Genomic DNA, 23,896 nt, shown 5'->3' on the forward strand with positions numbered 1-23,896 from the left:
GCTCTGGGGATTTATCCACCTTAATGCACTGCAAGGCTACAAATACTTCCTCCCTGGTAATGCGAATATCCTCCATAACATCACCACTTGTTTCTCTTATCTCTTGAGCAACCATGATTTGCCCCTCAGTAAACGCAGAGGAGAAATATCCATTAAAAATCCCACCCATCTCTTGCAGCTCAAGACATAGGTGGTCCTTCTGATGTCCAAAGGGACCTATTCTCTCCCTAACCACCTTTTTACTCTTAATATATCTATAGAACCTCTTGGGAATTTCCTTAACCCTACCTGCCAGATCTATCTCATACCCTCTTTGCTCCTGATTTCCCTCTCAAGTGTATTCTTAATCTTTTTATAGTCATCAAGGGATTCACTCACCCCCAAACTAAACTCCTTTTTCTTGACTGTCGGCCAAGGTTCCCTAAACTTGCAAGGTTTATCCTTCACCCTAACAGGAACATGCTGCTCCTTGATACTGGGAGGGTCACCCAATCAGCCTCTGCTAGATCCTGCCCTGCTCTAGTTTAGGACCCTAACCCGTGGACCTGTCCTATCCTTTTCCATCACTATCTTAAAACTAATAGAATTATGGTCACTAGGGACAAAGTGCTCCCTGATAGCCACTTGAGTTATCTGCCCTGTCTCGTTCCCCAAGAGAAGGTCCACTATTACACCCTCCCGAGTAGGGCCCTCTATATATTGGCTCAGGAAACTTCCCTGGACACATTTCACAAACTCTACCCCATCCAGACCCTTTACATTCTGGGTAGTCCACTCAATACCAGGGAAATTAAAATCTCCCAACTAATACAACCCTATTATTCCTACAACTATGAGCAATTTCTCTACATACCTGCTCAAGTTCCTGCTGACTACTGGGGGGTCTATAATAGAGGCCCACTAGAGTGGTCCTACCCTTGTTTCTAAGTTCTACCCATATGGGCTCACTGGACAATCCCCCAAGAACGTCATCTCTAATTACTGCTGTTATGTCCTCCCTCATCAAAAAGGCAACACCCCCTCCTCGCTTACCTGAATCTCCGTCACTCCTGAGCATCTGTATCCTGGAATATTGAGCTGCCAGTCCTGCCCTTCTCTCAGCCATGTTTCTGTTATGGCTATAACATCCCAGTTCTCAGAGCCAATCCACATTCAGAGTTTGTCTGCCTTGCCTGTTAAACTTCATGCATTGAAATTAATGCATTTTAACTGGGGATTCCTTTCTTTCCCTGCCTTTACTGTGCTCTTGGCTACCCTGATTACTAAACTTGCTCTCACTGGCTACTGCTTTATCCCATGACGTGCTCCTGCTCAGAGTCCCACCTCCTGCCAATCTAGTTTAAACCCTCCAGTGTGGCATTAGCAAATTTCCCTGCAAGGATCTTGTACAGGTCACCTCTACTCCAGAAGAGATCCCAGTGGTCCAAGAACCTGAATCCCCGCCCCCTGCACCAGCTCCTCAGCCACAAATTCATCTGGCCTATCCTTCTATTATTTACTTTGCTAGCACGTGGCAAAATGGTCCAATAATACACTGTATTTCCTTGTGAGAAATAATGGAGATCTCAATTAAACAGCATCAATATCTCAATCAATGGCCTCATCCTGATATAACGGAACGAGTCTCTGGACTGGACCTTGAACTCAGTGACCCCAAATTGAATATGAACTGAAGAAAAATGTGACTGTCTTTTACTACACTAGAAACTCTATTATGTCCTAATTGCAACTGTAGCAAGAAAGGAACGTGCCATTAAAGACTATCAAAGATATTACTTACATTCCCTGCAGCAATCTGGAAAGGGCTAGGGGCATAGTAATTCAATCTGAAGTGGATTTTTATGATCACTGGCAAGGGTAGTTCTGGCCCTGCTTTGTGGCTAATCTCTATGAGGAACTCATGGAATATACGAGTCTCCTCAAGCATTGGCCCTTGTTCAAGTTCAAATAGAAAAATTGCTCCCACAAAACTCATTGTACATAGAAATTCAGTGACTAAAGCTTTCCTGTCCATCTGCAACTGGTCTAGACTAAAGTTAAGCTGTAGCATCTGCAACAGCAGTCTCTTGCACCTTCTCAAGCTTCAATGTTACCTAACAATCAAATTTCAGAAATTCCACAAAATCAACTCCCCATTCATTCACAAACCTACAAGTAATTGAAGATCCCTTAAATAGCATATTTGGTAATGGGGTGTGGGAACAATGGAAAGATTGATGGGAATGGGTTCTTCCAACTGTTTAATATCAGATTCCCTGTGCAGGCTTAATAAAAAGGTCCAATCTGGGGCAGCACAGTGGTTAAATCTGATAGAATTCCTGCCTCACAGTGCCAGTGATCTAGGTTCAATCCTGACCACCAGTGTTATCTATGTGGAGTTTGCATGTTTTCCTTGTAACCACATAGGTTTCATCCAGGTATTCCCATTTCCTCCCACAACCCAAAGACATGCAGGCCGATAGGAAAATCAGCCACTGAAAATCGCCCCGCATGTGTAGCTGAATGGTAGATTATGGGGAAGTTGATGCCAAAGTAGAGAAAATTGGGTATAGGAGAAATCAATGGAGAAATGGGATTATTCTGAGCACCAGCATGGAATTGATGGACTGAATGGCCTCTTTAAATGTCTGAAAGTAGTACAGATATATGGTAATTGGGCTGCAATGTTGTCAAAGTAGATTTACTCAAGGACTGTCATCACAATCTGCCTACATACATATTACTGCCCTTACCAATTTGCCGCAAGGACAAATTGCACTAAAATGTGATTTCAGCAAGAAATTCAAGCCAAACCTGAACCTGTAAATGCAAACCAAAGGAGCCCAATTTTCAGACATTAATGCTCATCTATGACAGAGATGAGCACATAGTCAAGAGATCCAGAACTTAGTGCCAATGAAAAGAATGAATGTATAAAACCATGCTAAGGCAGAAGGAGTGCAAGAAACAATTTAAAATTGAAATGACTATTCTTAAACACAGGAGAAGAAAACATTCATGAAAAGCTGAAATGAAAACAGAAAATGCTGGGAACACTCAGCAAGTCAGGCAGCATCTGTGAAAAGAGAAAGAGTCAACATCAAAGACCCTTCCTGTTTTTCAGAATTTCTGATGACAGTTCGTGAATATTACCAATGTTTACACCATCTGTATGAACTATAAATATGTGGCCAGAGATCTCCATTTCTCATCAACAGTCATTCTTGTAATTCTTGGAGGCCGCGAGCAGAGAAGCGCTACTATGGGCACAGTCATGGTTATTTCTCAGAGCCCCAGTGGACAAGACTGGAGTAAGTAGATAAGACCTACAAATAAGGACAGAAAATGCTGGAAACACACAGCAGATCAGATAGCATCTGTTAGTCACTAATAAGGAGGTAAGTGTTATTTATCCCATTCTGTGCTTGAATATAGCTGGTTTTACACATCCTGAAAGTGGATTACTCCTGAATACCGAATGAAATCATATTTGGACGAAGGGGTCAAAATCTGAGTGGCTAAAACCCCACATGGTGGTAGTACGAAGATTGGAAGGAAGCAATTTTCAACACACCATTGAACATTAGCTCAGTAGGGTGAAGCTCTACTTAGCATGAGCACACCTGCGAGAGGGAAAAAAAACAAAATATTCAAATGTCCAATGTCATTAAGACCAGAGTGCCACATTTATGTTAAGTAGTATTGTGACCATTACCTCAAACAAGCCAAATATTTTGAGTGGTGCATGGTAGGATGTGGCTTTTAAAAGGCTTTTTAAAGGGGCCCTGGCTTGATCGCATTCAAATGTCAAAGTTACATTACATTATTTTTATACAAGTTGTTATGAAAAGAAAATGAGAAGCAGATTTACAAGAAGCAAACAAAAATATCAGAATCTTGGAAAAGTGCCAAGCAAAAAAGATGTAATTGGAAGATAAATTTATTGGTTGAAGCAATTAAAATGCTACCATGTTAAGTGGATAATCAGAAACCCATTCATATAATTATTTAAAAGCAGGGTAGGTTTAAAAGCTAATACTACAAGTTTTATCATCTGCATCCATTTTAAAAATAATGTTGGAATAGATTTTTGTTTAAATCTTAGTGGCCCATTTTGGACGACTTTTTAAATACATTTTACGAAAATAGTATGTCAAAGTTGAGGGCACTATTGTTAATCCCAACAATGGAAAGTAACAACATTAACTTTTTCCAAAAAACATGCATGAGTTACCTTAACCAGGTATAACTGCACTATCAGTGCCACATCCAAAAAGGTTCCCTCTGCATTACTAGTTCTATGCTTAACACTTTAAAGTACGTCAAAGATTAACCTAAAACTAAAGATTAACCCACTTGTCCAGTTTGGTTATGAGATCATTGATTTCTAATATTTAAGGAAAACAGAAATCTATTCTAAAAGTACCTCAACTTTTTCACTTAATTCTGTCTCTTAACACATGAAAATAATTTTTAAAGATAAAATGATGTCATCCATGTATGATTTCATCCATTGCTCTGCCTCCATCTTGCCCATGGCAATTATTACAACCATTCAGCTCAACAAGAAAATTACCTTTTAATTAGCTTTTCAGTCAAAGAGAATATTTTCTTCAGAATTGTTCACACCAGTAAAACTTACGTTTCAGCAAAATAAGCATTATTCTTTTTTTTAAAAAGCCTTTTTTGAGTGACTTTGCTGAAGGCTTTTCATACTGTAATTAAGAAGATGACTTTAGTACAAGGGAAAATTGGTGGCGAACAGTCAGATTTTTATCAATTCACTAACAGCATCAATGAAGAATAATAAATTTGATTTATTGAGTTTGTTTTCTATTTCTTTAAACTCAAAGCTTTGAATAATTAATTTTGTTAATGAGATTTTTTAAAACTCAGCAATATATTACATAAAATATCATATAATTATGAAAAAAGCAAAATATGAAGATTTATTGTAAACCTGCAAATAGGACAATAAATTCAAAGCTATGAAAGCTTGTAGGTCATTTCAAGTTCAAGAATGTAGTGTGGGAGGTATGATTGGCAGGAAGATAATTGAAAGCCACCCACTACCTGTTTATTAACTCACATATTGTAATCGCTAAAGGCAAAAAGTATCAACTAGTATCTTTCAATAAGTGTACTGTTTGTTACGATTTGTGCAGGGGCATACAATTCTTGATTTGAAAGACTAACCTTCATTTGAGTTAATTATGACCTGACATTTGAACACGCACAAATTAATTTTGCAATTTAAGTCGTATTACATTGTGATATACTTTTTCCATAAATATGTAAATACATGCCAGTATAATACACTATGTACTCTCAATAGATTTATCCAATAAGTAAAAGGCAAGAATATTTTCTTGTAAACGTACACTACCAACTTTTTAGAGATGTAAATCTGTCGTCAGCGCCAAGATTCATATAGATCGAGAATCTTTTAAACATAAATTTGAAAAATATTCATCACAAAGTTCTGCTATGGATTTTTAATTGGCATTCAATAATATCACAAGAGCAGTACTGAATAAATATTGATTTTTCTTTTGTTCTCAAATTTAGCATTAACGTTAAATTTCAATCCATTTGATCTAACGTTAAAATGTTTTAAGGTAGTTCTTGGATGAGTTGTCCCCGACTCCTGCAGGCACTGATTGCTACTATTCCACCCTTGTTCCTGCCTGTAACCCAAGGAAACAAAAATTGACCCCTTCCTTGTCTCCTTTTAAAAAGGTATAGAAGTTAGCTTGTAGTACAAATCAAGTAACCTATCCTACTGAATTGTTGAACAATTGTCATCCATTTGCAAGCTACAAAGCACAGACTAATTGTGAATGCATGTCTCAATACCCATTCAGATAATATATCCATACAAGGTGCTCTTGTGTTGTGAAAAATTGGCCATTGTCTGGCCAAGCTAGATTTTTTTAATATGAATTATAAGATAATCAAATCAATCTGTCATAATACATTTTGTCACAATGATCCTAATGGCACACCAGCACAATTGCTTGTTGTGTTAGCTCATGTTTTTGTTTACTTCCATTAATACAATATGTGCCAGTAGACCACAGAGGAAATATTCTCTGAGCTAGATGATACATTCCAAAGTAATTACAAACACATTATTCTTTGCATTATGAACCAATTCTCATCACTTGTGCATGCAACTCAAATGGTCAGATTTGGATTCTTACCCATTGGCAGATTCAAAGTGGGTAAATTTTAAATGAGGTTGAAGATTTGCAAGCACCTTAGGTAGATTCACAGCCATTATCCTAACTAGAGGAAACTTGGCAAGAGCCATCAATGTCACAAGCTCATGTAGCAGGAATTCCACAGTGAGAAAGATAATCTGGAGCAGTACATTCATTCTTTCTGTACCCATTCTGCCTTTAGAGTCATATTGTTAAGATTCGCTGTAAACGCAAATCGAGGCATGTATATGCTATGAATTGAAAGTAATTCCTCCTGTTCATGATCAAATATATAAAGAGTTATTACATCCAGGCATCTAAATCCTATGTACTACTAAACAAATAGTAAGATTTTTGTATTTGTGCAGAGGTATGCGAAAAGCATGTCTGTTGTTTAAGCAGAATTAAATATGAAAGACCTACCTTGATTTGGTTAGTTATGACTTGGTATTTAAACACGTGCTAATTTACTTCGCAATTTAAATCACATCAATCAAGGTCAAATCTGTGATGGAAAGTAATAGAAAGGCACTTCACAAAGTCAAAGTCAAGTTTATGTATGCACAGGTGCAATGAAAAACTTACTTGCAGCATCATCATAAGCACATAGCATCAGGTAAGCAGCATTCACAAGAAAAACATAAATTATACACAAATTTAACAAGAAAACACAATTAGAACAAAAAGAAGTCCATTTTAGTGCAAATTGGTCAAAGTGGTCACAGCGTTGCTAAACCATAATGGTTAGTTCAAGAACCGAATGGTTGAAGGGAAGTAGCTGTTCTTGAATCTCATAGGGCAATAAAGTAAAAGTGATCACACGTCAGCCATACTGTTACTTTTTGTTCAATCTCACCAACTGTCATTCTATGAACATATGAACTTCCCTTAAAATTGTTACCAACTATTTTGCTGCCAAGACCACAGCGAGAGCATGAGAGCAGCAGTGAGCAGGAAGTTGGTGGTGATGGTGGGGTGGAGCAGAAAGAGTGAGCATTCCTGTCTAGACCCGTGTTTCAGAAAATGAGAAGATAGTTACATTTATAATGAGAATGCAGCCATTCAACCCAACAGGTCCACACCAGCTACCAAGTGAGCAATCCTATTAGCCCTATTTTACTCACATTTCCTTCTGCCACTACAACTTATTTTCTCTCAAAAACATCCATCAATTCCCCTTTTTTTGCCACTAACCTACACTAAGGGGCAAGTTACAGGAGCCAATTAACCTACCTGCAAAACTTAGGGATGCAGGAGGAAACAGGAACACCCAAAGAAAATCCATGAGGTCACAAAAAGAATGTACAAACTCCACACAGAAAGCACCCAAAGTCAAGATCACTCCTAAGTCCTTGGAGCCTTAAGGATGCAGCACCACTTGCTGCAATACCATGCCACACCCAAGATCCTACAAATATTATTTTTTAATCTCCACTGCTTTAACTTGCAATACATCAGTTTCATGATATTAAATGACTCCATTGCCTGACTAAGTTTTAATGATTGGAAGCCTGTGATCAGTGGTGTACAGTAGGGATTGATACTGGGATCCTGATTGTTTTTTTTACATATAATAATGATCAGATAGATAAGATGGTTAAGAAGGAATCTAAGATATTTGCATTCATCATTTGGAGCACAGAACACAGGAGCAGAAAGGTTATGGTACAAATATTCATGAGTCAGATCACTCCTCTAATACAGTGTGCAGTTCTGGCTGTCACATCATGGGAAGGATGTGACTGCACTGGACGGGAAACAGAGGAGAGTCACCATAGTGTTGTCTGGGATGGAGCATTTCAGCCACAAGAGACTGTATAGGCTGGTATTTTTGTGTGTGGAGAGAACTGAGGGATGTCCTGAATGAGGAATACAAAATTTGGAGAGGCACAGATAGGGTAATTAGTGAGAAAACCACTATGATGCTGGAGGAACTCGGCAGGCCGGGCAGCATCCGTGGAGAAAAGCAGCCAGTCAATGTTTCGGGTCAGGACCCTTCTTCACGACTGAAGATAGGAAAAGGGGAAGCCCAATATATAGGAGGGAAAAGCAGAGCAGTGATAGGTGGGCAACAGAGGAGAGGTGAGGTGGGCACAAGGTGGTAATAGGTAGATGCAGGTGCGGGGGAGGAGGGGAGAGCAGATCCACTGAGGGATGGGTCAAAGGTAAGGAGAGGAAAAAAAGGGCGGGTAGAAAAAGAGATAGGCTAGGAAAGGGAAGAAAAGAAGAAGCACAGTTGGGAGGAGTGTGGGGAAGGGGTGTGAGGATTACTTAAAGTGGGAGAATTGAATGTTCATGCCTAGGTTGTCTCTCTTCCTAGTCCCTCTCTCTTTTTTCTACTCCCCCTTTTTACTGTCGCTCTCCTTACCTTTGACCCATCCCCTGGTGGATCTGCTCTCCCCTCCTCCCCCACACCTGCCTATCACCATCTCTTACCTGCATCTACCTGTCGCCACCCTGTGCCCACCCCACCTCCCCTCTTTTGTCCACCTATCACTGCTCTGCTTTTCCCTCCTGTATATTGGGCTTCCCCTTTTCCCATCTTCAGTCCTGAAGAAGGGTCCTGACCCGAAACGTTGACCACCTTCTCTCCTCCACGGATGCTGCCTGGCCTGCTGAGTTCCTCCAGCATCACAGTGTTTTTTCATCGATATTCCAGCATCTGCAGTCCTTTGTTTCTCTAATTAGTGAGAAACTTTTCCCCTTAGCAGAGGTGGCTATGACCAGAAGGCATTGGTTTAGTTTAAGAGGTAGGAGATTGAGAGGATATTTGAGGAAGAATTTTTTTTACCCAGTGCATGGATGGAATCTAGAACTCACTGTCTGAGGGGCTGACAGAATCCAGTACTCTCTCAACATTTAAGTACTTAGATGAGCACTTGAAGCATCATAGAAGCAATGAGTGTTTGAAAATGGGATTAGTACAGATGGATAATTGATGGTTGGCACAGATACTCTGGGTTGAAGGGCCTGCTTCTGTGCTGTGTGACTATGTCTCCACCTACAAAATTAATATTACACCAAAGGATCAGCTGCATAAAATTGGACCAATAGCCCCCTCTGGTGGCAACAAATGATAATTCATCATAAGCATTTGACTCCATTGGGAATAAATGCATTGAACCAGTGGAAGAAATAGCAGAAACTGGTCAATAGTTTTTTTAAAAAGTTTCAAAATAAGCCTATAGTCCATAATTTCCAAGGTATAATCAATTCAAAAGACTACTTAAAATTAAACAATGCTGGAAGGGCAAGCCCTAAAATTGTCAAACTAGAAATGTATACATTTAGGACTCCAATGAGGAGACTGTTGTTCATGCTGGGAGTGAGCAATCCTTACACATCCAAAATTCTCACAAGCCAGAGATTTTTGCCACTTTGGATTTATAACAACAGTAATCTAAAATGATTCTGTTAAATCATAGCACCATCTACCCTGTCCCAACATCTCAGATTCCTATTCACAATCTTTGCTGGTTCTTGTTCCAGAAATAGTTTAAGCTTGCCATAAATACTATATGCAAAAATACAAGTTCGAAACATTAATTCCTGAAGAAACCCGAAAGGTAAATCAAAAGTCAAATATCTTTATTTTATATAGCATGCATCCAACATATTGCTTCCATTCAAAAATGTCAAGTTTTAAACAAATGTGGTTAAATGCAAGGAAAAAGATCAAAAACATCCAATAGTCAGAGAGTGTTGTGATTAAAGCACAGAAACAGACATTTCTTTCTACATTTTTCCACCACTTTGCCTGATCTTTGGTTCTCAAAAAGGAACAGCGCTTAATGGAAAAAGGCATTTGTTCCCACCTACAAATTGATCCAAACTGTGTAGTACAGATGTTACGTCACCTCCTCTTAGTAAGTCAGAACTCATCCTCTCTCAGCTGCTTACAAGATCTTTTCTGTTCTGGCCAGCCTTATAAGAATTCCACAGAAGAAACCCAATTTACAACCCAAGGGATGTGAACCAGGGTTCAGGGAACAACAAAATATGGGCTTCTCCATACAATTAAATAGAATGCACAATAGTACAAGTTTCAGTCATATTGTGATAGGATTTGTTCTGTTGTTAATGCAGTGTGCAAACATTGTAGAATTCTATTTTTTCATGCAATTTACCATACATTTGTATTTTAGTGGAACAGAGTTCTGCAAAGCATTGGTGACAACAGCACAAGAATTATTTGTTCTCACTTTGATCCATTTCATTCAGTACAGAACTCACAAAAGGCTGCTGGTGGATGCATTATAAGAGAAATGTACGCAATGCAGAATTCTTGCAACCCCATATCTTATGATGTGAAAACAAGCAGAAGGTAAGGCCAAAACATTCATACAGTATGTATGTGTTCACTTAGTATCTGTAACATAGAAAAATAAAACTCAAAAGACTGGTTCAACTGAAGAATAAGCAGAGAATGAAAATAAGTAATTCCCATGTTTTCACTTGTCAAAGAAATCTAGCTGCTCTGACCTGTTGTAATTCTTCTGGTTGGTCGGATGGTCTACACCTGGGCAGGACTGGGATCAATGCCCTAGGGGGATTGTTTGTTAGTGCTGTTGGGGAGGGTTTAAACTAATATGGCAGGGGGATGAGAATCCATGCAGAAAGACAGAGGGAAGCAAAGCAGAGGAAGGGCAAAAGTTAGAAAGTAGAAAAGTAAGAGTGGAGTACAGAAAAGTCAGACACAAAGGACACAACGGTTACTAAATTCTAAAAGGACAATGAGTGTAAAGGCACTTTATCTGAATGCCCGTAGTATTCGAAACAAGGTCAGTGAACTTGCGGCACAAATCAGTATAAAGTGGTAAGATTTAGTGGCCATTACAGAAATGTGATTGCATGGTGGAGATGGGTGGGAATTAAATATCCAAGGGTATCAGGTAATATGGAAGGATAGGCAGGAAGATAAGGGAGGTGGGGTAGCGCTCTTCATTAAGAATTAGATCAGGGCAATAGTGAGAGATGATATAAGATCTAAGGAGCAGAAATGTTGAGTCCATCTGGGTAGAGATTAGGAATAGTAAAGGGAAAAGAGTCACTGCAGGGAGTTGTCTATAGGCCACCGAATAATAACATTACAGTGGCACAGGCAATAAACCAAGAAATATTTGATGCATGTAGGAATGGACTGGCAGTTGTCATGGGGGATTTTAACTTCCACATAGATTGGGCGAATCAAGTTGGTCGACGCAGTCTTGTGAAGGACGTCATAGAATGCATCTGTGATAGCTTTCTTGAACAGCATGTTCGTGAACCTACAAGGGAAAATGCCATCTTTGATCTGGTCCTGTGCAATGAGACAGGTAAAATTAACCTCCTTGTAGTTAGGGATCCTCTTGGAAAGAGTGATCATAACATGATTCAATTTCTCATACAAATAGAGGGTGCAATAGTTCTATCTAAAACCAGTGTATTACACCCAAACAACGGAGAATACAATAGGATGAGGGGAGGAGTTGGCTAGCGTAGACTGGGAACTCAGGCTATGTGATGGGACAGTTGAAGAACAGTGAAAGACTTTCAAAGGGGTTTTTCCACGGGGCTCAACGAAAGTATATTCCAGTTAAAAGCAAGGACAGCAAAGGTGGGGAGAGCCAGCCTTGGATAACTAAGGAAATAAAAGGCGGCATTGAGCTAAAAGCTCATGCATACAAAGTCGTCAAAAGTAGTGGGAAACTGGAAGATTGGGAAAACTTTAAAAAGCAACAAAGAACCACTAAGCAAACAATAAGGAAAGGGAAAATAGATTATGAAAGTAAACTAGCACAAAATATAAAAACATATAGTAAAAGTTTTTATCATTATATAAAACAGAAAAGGGTGGCTAAAGTGAACATAGGTCCCTTGGAAGATGAGAAGGGGGAATTAATATTGGGTAATGTGGAAATGGCCGAGGCCTTGAAAGACTATTTTGTGTCGGTCTTCACGGTGGAGGCCACATCTAACATGACAAAGAAAGATGTTATGGATGCAACGGGAGGCGAGGACCTCGATACAATCACTGTCACAAAAGAGGTAGTGATGAGTAAACTAGTGGGCTTAAAGGTAGACAAGTTCCCTGGTCCTGATGGGATGCATCCCAGGGTACTGAAAGAAATGGCAGAAGTTATAGTAGAGGCATTTGTGATAATTTGCCAAAATTCTCTGGATTCTGGGCAGGTTCCAGCAGATTGGAAGACAGCGAATGTCACACCACTGTTTAAAAAAGGATGTAGGCAAAAGGCAGGTAACAATCAGCCAGTTAGCTTAACATCTGTAGTCAGGAAAATGCTTGAAGCTATCATTAAGGAAGAAATAGCGAGACATCTGGAGAGAAGTGGTTCCATCAGGCAGACACAGCATGGATTCAGATAGGGCAGGTCCTGTTTTACAAACTCACTGGAGTTCTTTGAGGATATAATGAATGCAGTGGATAGAGGGGAACAGATGGATGTTGTATACTTGGATTTCCAGAAGGCATTCGATAAGGTGCTGCATAAAATACTTATCCATAAGATAAAGATGCATGGAGTTGGGGGTATTGGTAATGGATAGAGGATTGGTTAACCAATAGAAGGCAGAGAGTTGGGATCAATGAGTGTTTCTCTGGTTGGTAATCAGTGGTGAGCGGGGTGCCGCAGGGGTCAGTGCTGGGCCCACAACTGTTCACGATATACATTAACTATTTGGAAGAGGGGACCGAGTGTAGCGTATCTATGTTTGCTGATGACACTAAATTGAATAGGAAAGCAAATTGTGCAGAGGATGCGGAGAGTCTGCAGAGAGATATGGATACGTTAAGTGAGTGGACAAGGGTCTGGCAGATGGAGTACAACATTGGTAAATGCAAGGTCATCCACTTTGGAAGGAAAAATAGATCAGATTATTATTTAAGTGGTGAAAGATTGCAGCATGCTGTTATGCAGAGGGACTTGGGAGTGCTTGTGCATGAATCACAAAAGGTTGGTTTGCATCTGCAACAGGTTAACAAGAAGGCAAATGGAATGTTGGCCATTGCTAGAGGGATTGAATTTAAGAGCAAGGAGGTTATGCTGCACCTGCACAGGGTATTGGTGAAGCCGCACCTGGAGTACTGTGTGCAGTTCTGGTCTCCTTATTCGAGGAAGGATGTACTGGCTTTGGAAGTGGTGCAGAGGAAGTTCACCAAATTGATTCCAGAGATGAGGGGGCTAGCCTATGAGGAGAGATTGAGTCGCCTGGGACTATACTCGCTGGAATTCAGAAGAATGAGAAGGGATCTTATAGAAACATATAAAATTATGATAGGGATAGATAAGATAGAGGCAGAAAGGATTTTTCCACTGGTAGGTGAGACCTGAACTGGGGGACATAGCCTCAAGATTCAGGGGAATAGATCTAGGACGGAGATGAGGAGAAACTGCTTTTCCCAGAGAGTAGTGAATCTGTGGAATTCTCTGCCCAGGGAAGTAGTGGAGACTGCCTCATTAAATATATTTAAGACACAGTTAGATAGGTTTTTGCATAGTAGAGGAATTAAGGGTTATGGGGATAAGGCAGGTAGGTGGATCTGAGTCCATGGCCAGATCAAACATGATCTTATTGAATGGTGGAGCAGGCTCGAAAGCCCAGATGGCCTACTCCTGCTCCTATTCCTTACGTTGTTATTTATTGCCCACCAGACAATACAACCAGACACCAAAAAAGCAGGACTATTTTAGAAAGTGAGCTGTGATAATGTTTAGAAACCTAAATCTGCAAGACCATAGTTTAAAACAGGCCCTGTGTAATTTGGAATCCATGTTGAAGAATGCAAAATACAAATGACTTCTGTTTCTTTTTGCCAATTCTGGGTCCTTTCTTTCTCCCTGCTTGGCCACTTTGTTTCTTAACTTCCCACTTTCCTTCCTCTTCTATTTTCTCGCTCTGTTGCATACAACCTTATGATTGGCATGTCAAACTACAGAAGCACAGGCCAAACTAAGTAGATCATAGAACCTACAGGGTGGGAATGATCTGTTCAAATTTAGTAAAGGACTTGATTGAATGCAAAGATGGAAGACAGTCCCTTGTTAGAAGCTGCTGGTTCAGGAAAACCTAGTTCTGTTACACACCACTGACATGAGTTTGTGATTTGCTTGTTTGATGAGATTAGGACTTTCTACAAACTGCAAAGTAACATTATATCACTTTCAAGCAGAAGACCTAAAGTGCAATCAGATGACGTCTCTAAAGTTCTATGGCTTTTTCGTACCATAATATCCCTTCTTAAAGCCCATTAAGGTTCCATTGAACTGGTAATCTATCCCACATACTTAGCACCCTTTTAGTAAAATGTTCCTTTGACATCTCTTACTACCTCTTTAATTTTTAAACATCGCAGTCTAATTCTGTATTTTCAACTCTTTAGTGTAGTAGCTTTGATTATAGGTGCAGAAGAAACCAGGGAGCGATAAACAAGAGGCTGCCGAATCAGATGATGATGTGTGACATACACGTCCATAGCACTTTGTCTCTTTCATGAGGCAAAACAAAAAAAAGTTCAGTCCTGAAATCAGATCACTTTTAAACTGGAGAACTAAAGCTACCTGCATTATTTACCTGCCCTATTCACAATGATTTAATGACAATTGCCATAAAAATGCCTCTTATGTTTTGAGCACACATGCTTCCTTTCTCTTGTTTATGGTGATTAAACAATGATTAACACATATGTATGTAGCGTAGTGTATGTAGCATGGTAGCATAGTGGTTAGCACAATGCTTTACAGCGCCAGCGACCCGGGTTCAAATCCGGCCACTGTCTGTAAGGAGTTTGTACGTTCTCCCTGTGACTGCGTGGGTTTCCTCCGGGTGCTCCAGTTTCCTCCCACATTCTAAAGACGTACGGGTTAGGAAGTTGTGGGCATGCTATGTTGGCGCTGGAAGTGTGGCGACACTTGCAGGCTGCCCCCCAAAATCACTACGCAAAAGATGTATTTCACTGTGTGTTTCGATGTACATGTGACTAGTAAAGCTCTTATCTTATCTTACACAATTGAACAATGCCTCTCACGGCATGAGAGCACTTTGATATTGGCCTTCTCCATTGTCTTACAGAGCAAGGTCACCTGCAACGGGAGTGCGTCTGAACAATTGAGAGTAAGATGTTTCCAGTCCCAAAAATTAATCAGGGTGAGCAAAGGGTCATCCTCCACTTTGACAATGGGATAGCTAAGGAAGTCACAGTATAAAAAGGGTCTACAAGACAATTAAAAAATCCTTTCCCTGAAAACAGTGAATGTTCCCCACGTGCCTGTCTGTTAAGGGTTCCCAAAAGGTGCCATCCACTCACTATCAGAAAACTTTTTATACCCTTGTATTTCAAAATCTCAGGAAAACCACATGCCCAACGCTCAACCCCACTCCTGCCCTTGTCTAACCCATGGAAGGGCACCATCCAATGAAGAAGAATGTGATGAAAGTTTATTGACTTGAAAGGATAACACTGCTTCTCCCTCCACAAATGCTGTCTGATTGCCTTTGAGTCTTTCCAGCATTTACTGCAGTTATTTTCAGATTTTCAGCATTCAAAGAAATTTACTTTTGTGCCACGATAGCATTCATTTGCGTTTTACAAAATTAAGATATATAGTAAGTTTTCCTCTAAATTAATTATATTTCCCTCATAGCATCTATGCCCAAATTAAGACAGAAGTCAATGACCAAATTCTCTACTTAACAACATGTCACTCTTTCATTCCTTCCACTGTTGGATAACTGGAATAGTAAAATCTACAACTAAAGTTCTGCTCATGGAAACAAACAGATTTTCAACCTGGTCTATGAATCAAATTAATGTTGCAGATGACTGCCATTTACTGAAGCCACACAATTCTTATTTATGTATATTTCAATAAGAATAAAAATCAGACAGCTTGAACATCCCATAATGTCAGATACATGTCAACTATTACAGTACTTACCATCCAAAAGAGAGTTCCTGTCGCAAAATCAGCATAATGGTCTATGGTAGATAGCACACTGAAGATCAAACAAATCAACACCATCAAGAATCTGTAATTAAAACAAAATAAATCTTCAGGAAAATCAAGATGAAAAAATTGAAAGGTGAATAAAATGTTTAAAAAAAATCAAGAACAAATGTTCGCACAATTATGATCTAACATCTTTCATTCCACTCATTTTCCCATTGTTTCATTTGCAATTTCTTTTTCCAAAAAAAGTGAATCAGCCACCTCTTCAAGTCATTTGAGTATTTGGGTGAGGTGCACAACAGGCAGCTAAGTTTCTTTTTCTGCTTTTCAGGAAGATTGTTTGCCCATTATGCTTTACAAAGAAAATCAGTCACTAGGTCATGCGCATTATTCTTAAAATCAAGATTTCTTTGCAACAAAAGACATGGAGAATAGGACCACAAAGTAAATATTCTGAACCCATCTTCAACTGAAAAAAAAATTATTTGTCAGTCTAAAGTACAGTAAGTTCATTTCATTTACATTAGAAGTCATGGCTGGACTGGGCCAATGCCTTGCATTCACCTCTCACAGGATGCCTGCAATTGTACTTTTGCAGCTGCATGACTCACCATATGCTGCTGGCTTTGTTGCTGCAGCTATCCCATGGGGCAAAGCAGTTCACAAGCAACAACTATGCAACAGACAGTGGAAATTAAGGCCCCACCCACAGACTGATCTGGTGGCTCTTCAAAGCCTTTTCCACTATTTCTATCTGCCTTTGACGATCAGAAAAAAGTCAAATACCTTAATAATAAACTTGTTCAAAACCACATTCAACATGTAAATTGTTACGGACTCAGTGAAAGTCCCTTTAAGATAGAGAGCGTGTGTGTTTGTGTGTGTGGGGCGTGCTTACGTCAATAGAAGATAAAGGACGTAATGACGTGGTTGAAGAAGGCAGAAGAAGAAGAAGGAGAGAGAGAGAGAAGGGAGAGAGACACCAGCCTGCTTGTTTTCTCTATCGATGGATGAGAAACAATAACTGTGTTTGCCACTGAAATCCATGTATGGAAGTTGGAAGTAATCCGGTGGAGTTCACTTTGTTGCTGACCTGTAGAAGGAAACAGGTATTTGTATGTGGACGACCACGGTTCGGATGCTTTCAGGGTGAGGAAGTCACTACCGAGTAAACACTGAAGTGTCGTTTGGGTTCCATCGTGGAACATTTGGATTTCGTATTTACTCTCTCTATGTTTCTCTACGTCTACGTCTTATCTTCAGACAACGGTGGTTGTTGAAGAAGCCCTTGCTCATGTTTCACCTTATGGCTTGCGGAACTGAACTTTAAGAACCATTCTGGAACTGGGAGTTTTGGACTTTGCCACACCCACACACACACGAAGAGTTTAGTTTTGGGGTTAACGTTCGAGGTTTAACATTTTTGAATTCTAACATACTAGCATTTTTACTTTTATTTTACGTATTATCATAAGTAGTGATTAATAAAATAGTTTTTAAATACTAAATCATGCTCAATATGTTTCTTTTGTTGCTGGTTCGTGACAAAATTAAAGCTGTAATATTAATTAAAATGCAGTAAAATAAAACAAACTATTTCCCTTCAATTTCCTGTTCAGTGAATGCCACTGACCCCATTCAACTGAACAGGACCTTGATAGATGCACCAGTTGTGGCAACTGCGAAGTATCCAACTCTTTACCTTGTATATGGAACCACTATTGGACTTCACGATATTCCGTTCTTCCATGATGTTGTACATATTCTGTCTTTTCCTAGTTGCTCTATAGAAGGTGGCAAATTGCCATCTTGAACCATGGTTGTTCATGTGGTCAAGGTTCTCCAATAATGTTGTTAGGTGACAAGTCTAATATTTTGACCCAGCATTGTTCCAATAACAATGAAAGGTAATAAGAGAGATTGCTGAATAACTTAAAGGTGATGGCATTCCTATCATTGTTCTATCACCTAGAAAATACTTCCATTATTGTAGTATGTTTATGTATACAGTTCTATAGTCAACAAAATAATTTGTTGAAAATAGTATACAAATTTGAATAAATACAATGTCTCATTTTGTACACATTTCTATATACCTTACAACTTCTACATGTTTAGAATAACATTTTGATGGATTGATTGGATCCTTTCAGGTACTCTTATTAGAAATAATTAAAAAATGACAACTCCAAACCTGTGATGCTTTAATGTAGATGAAAAAAAATGAAGTTTTGTTGCTTGGTTTATATTATAATATGTTCAAAATGCAAAGTAACACACCAAATACATATCCAAATAAAGGTATATAACAAGACTGTGCACTAATTGGTCCAGATCGAGTGACTGCTTGTCTGATAGAGTTTGGCAGGTTAAGCCTCTGGCAAACTGTGTTGATCTTAGCCATGTGGTGGAGATCACGTCACTGTGGATTTCATGTGCCAACAAGATGTGATGCTTAGCCCATGCAAGTGATTGGCTGGAAAACCGCTGGTGATGCTTCTTGGTTGTGCCCTGACATTGGGCAGAAAGTCCAATCCCAATCACCAGGGAGAAAGGATAAAATTAAATAACATATCTTGAAACCTGCTTTACTGACTCTGAAGATGCATAAATGCAAATCACCCCATCTCACCCAACCCCCTCCCCCCCAAACATATACACACACACACTATGAGACCAATGTCCAGTAGTAAATTCATTTCCCAACAACACTCCCTCCAGATTCCAAATGTCCTGCTTTGGACTTGACCTGCACCCATCACCCACAACCTCCCACCCCCAACTATTGCTGGGCCAGGCACCAAGTTTCTGTATGGGGTCGCACTTGGTCAGAGACCTCTAGCCACTTAGGCATCCAGCCAGACCAAGAGGAGTCTGCTAATGCACATACTGTATCAGGAGATTAAGCTCCCAGTGGCATCGTAATGGACTAGCAAGTGGCTGGATTTAACAGCAGATGGGAGGTCAGGAGGATAGCAGTTCACCAATCGCCAAGAGATTTTGCTGATCTGGCCAACTTCTGATCAAAAAGAAAGTACCAGAAGTTACCCCCTTAGATTCCAGACTACGCTTCAGGTGATCTGGCCCATTTACATGTTGAGTCTCTAGCTCTTGGAGCAAACCTGAATGCTTGTAAAACTATCTCTGACAACTTTACATTGTTTGAGAATACATATAGCAGCCCAATAGGACCACAATACAAATACACAGAGATACAGATAAAACAGACTTAAGATAATTAGCTCTCTAAACATACATACATATACACACACATATACATATATATGCACATACACACACACACACATCAGGATATCCTGGTAAAACTGAAATCAATTGGCAAAGTAGAAACACTCCAAAGTGTGGATTCATATCTCATAGAAAGGAAGATGGTCGCTTTTGTCAGACGTCAAACACCCCACCTCCAGGACCTCACTGTCAGAGTTCCTCGTGGCAGTGTTCCAAGCTCAACCATCTTCAGCTGTTTCATCAATGCCCTTCCTTCAATCATAGCTGCTGCTTCACAACTCCAGTGACCCAATCCTGATCTCCAATGTGGCTTGGTAGGTTAATTGGCCACTGTAAATTGCCCTTAATATTTAGACAATTGGTAGAATATGGGGGAAAATTGATGGGAATTCAGGGTTAATAAAATGGAATTTCTGTAAATTGATGCTTGACTTGGTGTGCTGAAGAGCCTGCTTCTGTACTGTTTGACTCTGAGACTATGTCTATCCAAGATCAAAATTGGAGATATTCACCTGTGATTGCACAGTATTCAAATCCATTCCCAACTCCTCAGCAAATGAATTAACCACTACCTTTATCCAGCAAGACCTAGCCAACACTCAGGCATGGGCTGATAAGAGGCAAGTAACATACATGCCAGGAAGGTGCTTGCAATGTCCGTCTTCAACAAGTGAAAATGTGACCATGTAATCGCATTACTTTCCTCAAATCTCTCAACATCAATATCCTCAGGTCATCATTGATCACAAAACTAACTAGACCAGCCACATAAATACCAATGCTACCAGAGTCCGTCAGAAGCTGGTAACTCACTACTTAACACCCAAAGGGCACAAGTCAGGACCATGATGAATGAGTTTAGTGCCAACAATTCTGAAGACACTTAACATTATCCAGGACAAAGCAGCTTACTTAAATGGCAGCCTATCAACCTACCTAAACATTCATTCCCTCCTCCACTAGCACATAGTGTGCAATATTCACAAAACACACAGCAGTTACTTGCACAAACCATTCTGACAACACCTCCCAAACCCACAATCTCTACAACCAAGAAAGACCAGGGCAGCAAGTGCAAGGGAACACCACCACCTTCAAATTCCCTTCCAAATTGCACAGTATTCTACAATGAAATAATTCCTAGCCCTTCTTGAACTACAGCTGCTCAAGAACATAACTCACCACCATCTCAACAGCAACTACGCATGGACAATGAAAGCTGCCAGCAACACCTGTATCCTCAAAATGAATTATAAAAAAAGGCATTTTACATTCAGATTGGTGTTTTCAGTCTGCTTTTGCAAAATCACTTCTCAGCCAAGTAAAATGGGCCTTAAGCCAATTTAGAATCTTTAGTCCTATTTTATCTTTCACCTTTTCCATAACTATGCTAACTGGCAGACTAGTAGGCTATAGCTCTACACTTTCTACTGTTTGCACACCATTGCAAATGAAGATGATTTGATAAAATTTTGTCAAAAAAAATAGAGGGCATAGGTTTAAGATGAGAGGGGAATGATTTAAAGGGGACCTGAGAGGCAAGTTTTTCCACACAGACCATGGTGTGTATATGAAAGGAGCTGCCAGAGGAAGTGGTAGAGACATTTGGACAGGTTCATGGATAGAAAAGGTTAAGAGGGATATTGGCCAAATGCAGGCACATGGAATGAGCTCACGAAGGCACCTTGGTCAGCTTGGATGAGTTGGGCTGAAGGACCGGTTTCTGTGCTGTAGAACCCCATGACTCTGACTATTAATCCAAAAGAAGTGCAAGATGATGCAACAAGGTGAGAGAATATACAATAAATAGGATATTGAGTGGCATAGAGTAACAAAAGGATTAGAGGGAAGATGAGGAAAATATTTTTCCACACAGAGGATGGTCAGGTTTGGGAATCCACTGAAAGGTAGAGACAAAACACCTCATCACTTTTAAAAAGTACTTTTGATGTGTATTTGAAAGAGCCATTATCTGCAGGGCTACAGATCTATTGCAGGAAGATAGATTGGGCTGGGTAACTCTTGTTGGATCAGCACAGATACAATGGGCCAAATGGCCCCTTGTGTCTTAAATATGCTACAATTTCATGATTTACATTTCAATACAGTACAAATAGAATTTTTACACAACTATATTCAAAATATTATGTAGAGAATCAAGTTTCAAGGTAAAAACCACAAGGCAGATGACACAATGCGGATAATTATGCTGCTGTGCAATAGTATGAAAAAAATGCAAAGGATTAAAATACAACACAGAAGTATAGACATGTAACCAGATCTGAAGTCTTTTTACCTAACAAATGAAGAAGTGAAATTTAGGGGGCATTATAACAAGATTATCCCACTCAGATCAGCTATAATTCTGAGCTTTGTGTCTTCAGGTAAATTGCTGATCAAAATACTGTGATCTTGGCACAAGTGTGTGTGTGCGCGTGTGTGTGTGTGTGTGTGTGCGTGCGTGTGTGCGCGCGCGCGGAAACAGGGATAAAATTTAATACATGTGTGAGAAGATAGGTTACGGGAAGTAAGCTGGGTAATGGGACTGATAGGACTGCTCTAGGAACAAGCATAGATTCAATGGGTCAAATGGCCTCCTTGCATTCTTAAAGAAATATGAACGATAAAAGTTCACTGCTTCTGTGCCAGGTCCAACCTGGTACAGGTTCAGCAGGCAGTTACCCCAGCATTTATTTTGCTGAATTCATTGAATTTGATACACCAATGCTGAGAAATGCTGGCAGGTTAGGCTGGAACTGTGGCATTTCCCAGCAGAATCATAGAACACAATGGTTAAGGAACATAATTTAGTAAATATAACTGATCATTCTACACAAATATGGAATTAAATGAACTATTTCAATATGGAAAGTAGAAAATTAAGCCATTTAATGTTTTTATGTATTAAATCAATAATCAATGCTTTTGCACCTAACGACGAAATTGGCCAAAAAGTCAGGGCTTTAAATAAGGTTTACAGAACTTTAATTATTCTCATGATACTTTTTCACATTGAGATTTCATGCTAGAATATCATGGGAAGTAGGACTTTCTTCCAAATTCAAAATTCTATGAAAATTACAGTCAAAACATTGAACTTATGCAAAGCAATAATTTCTCTGCACTGCTCCACCTCATGTAACAGAACAGCATTTATAAATTAATCTTTGTTTTCTTTTAATTCTAATTTTTCATTAAGAACTAGTACACATATCTGTAAAATTGACTGATTTTCTAAAATCTCTTGAGATTTTTTTTTCTGCAATTAATCAAAATAAAAGCCTTAACTTTTATTGAATTCATGCACAAAATGAATTCCTGAAGAATGCACAGCTTTAAAATAAGGTCCAGTTGGTTAATTCTTCCTCGACAGGATTATCCTTCCTGATCAAAAGCATGTCAAACCAGATGCCACTGTCAGTAGTTTTAGTACTTGCAATACTTTACTGTCTCCTTCTATTTATCTGTATCGGAACATGTTATCATTGTTAATTACCCAAATCTATACAGAACCTAATGTGGTACCCACAATGTAAAATATACATGCCAAATGAAATAGTGTCATTACCACAACAAAGACACTACTTAAATATTTAGCTACCAGGCATATTCATGTAGCAGTTCTGTTGTTCTGAGCGAGCTTGCAAAATGACAGCAGACATTCTATGCATTCCAAGATTGTAGAAAAAACAGTTCATTCAAATTAAGAAAATAATTTGATACATTTTAGTTCATCTGTCCAAAACAAAAATCAGTAATAATATTAAAAACAGATTATCTGTTCATTATCACCTTCCTCTTTCTGGGAGCTTGTTGCTGCTAAGTGGCAGCTACAATTGTCAAATTGCAAAAGTGAATACAATTCAGAAGTATTTCATTAGATGTAAAACATTCCGGGATGTCCCAAAGCTGTGGAAGACATTACATAAACACAAGGTTCTCTTTTTAAAGTCCACCCCATTTGCCAATATATACATATCGAAATCATTTATTTTTCTAGTTTGAAGCAGTGATCTCTTGGCCTACACCCTAATTAATTTATTTTTCTAATCATACAAATCACTAATATTCTATTATTGATGCAGAAAAGTGAAGTTTCTCCAGTATTTCCTCATAGAAATGGCGGCCCAAATTATGAATGAGCCTTGTGGCTCTTTTCTGCATTCAACTAAAATAGCTAAATGACAGCAGTTTCTATTAAAGAAATTAGCCTTTCATAAGTCAATCGCATATTTTTAATCCAATTTTTTAAAACGTTTTTAAGTCACCATCTTATTTTTCTGCGAGCTAATTTCAGGCATAAAATATGCAAAAAGTGTATTAATGTGATTAATATTAAACAATGATTCAAATTTCCAGATAATACCCCAGAGAGCATTGAACCCGACCTGTACCTCCCAGCCAAACTCCCATCCCACTCCCCATTCACATGCTAGCCCCTTGGCTGCACGAATTATTTGCACCACGCAACTCCCAACATGTCATTACTGCGATGGTCCTCTAAGGCAAACAATCACC

At 39.3% G+C, this 23,896-nt stretch overlaps 1 protein-coding gene across 1 annotated transcript in view; it reads right to left on the reverse strand.

The window, feature by feature from the left end:
* LOC127578547 (potassium voltage-gated channel subfamily KQT member 1-like) overlaps nt 1–23,896 on the reverse strand; it is a 300,567-nt gene that overhangs the window by 253,225 nt on the left and 23,446 nt on the right. The window contains exon 4 of the mRNA XM_052030696.1: nt 16,118–16,208. Coding sequence (XP_051886656.1) covers nt 16,118–16,208 — 91 coding nt within the window. The remainder of the gene's footprint in view (nt 1–16,117; nt 16,209–23,896) is intronic.

The sequence above is a fragment of the Pristis pectinata genome, chromosome 15, assembly GCF_009764475.1.
Source record: "Pristis pectinata isolate sPriPec2 chromosome 15, sPriPec2.1.pri, whole genome shotgun sequence".
NCBI classification, from domain to species: domain Eukaryota; kingdom Metazoa; phylum Chordata; class Chondrichthyes; order Rhinopristiformes; family Pristidae; genus Pristis; species Pristis pectinata.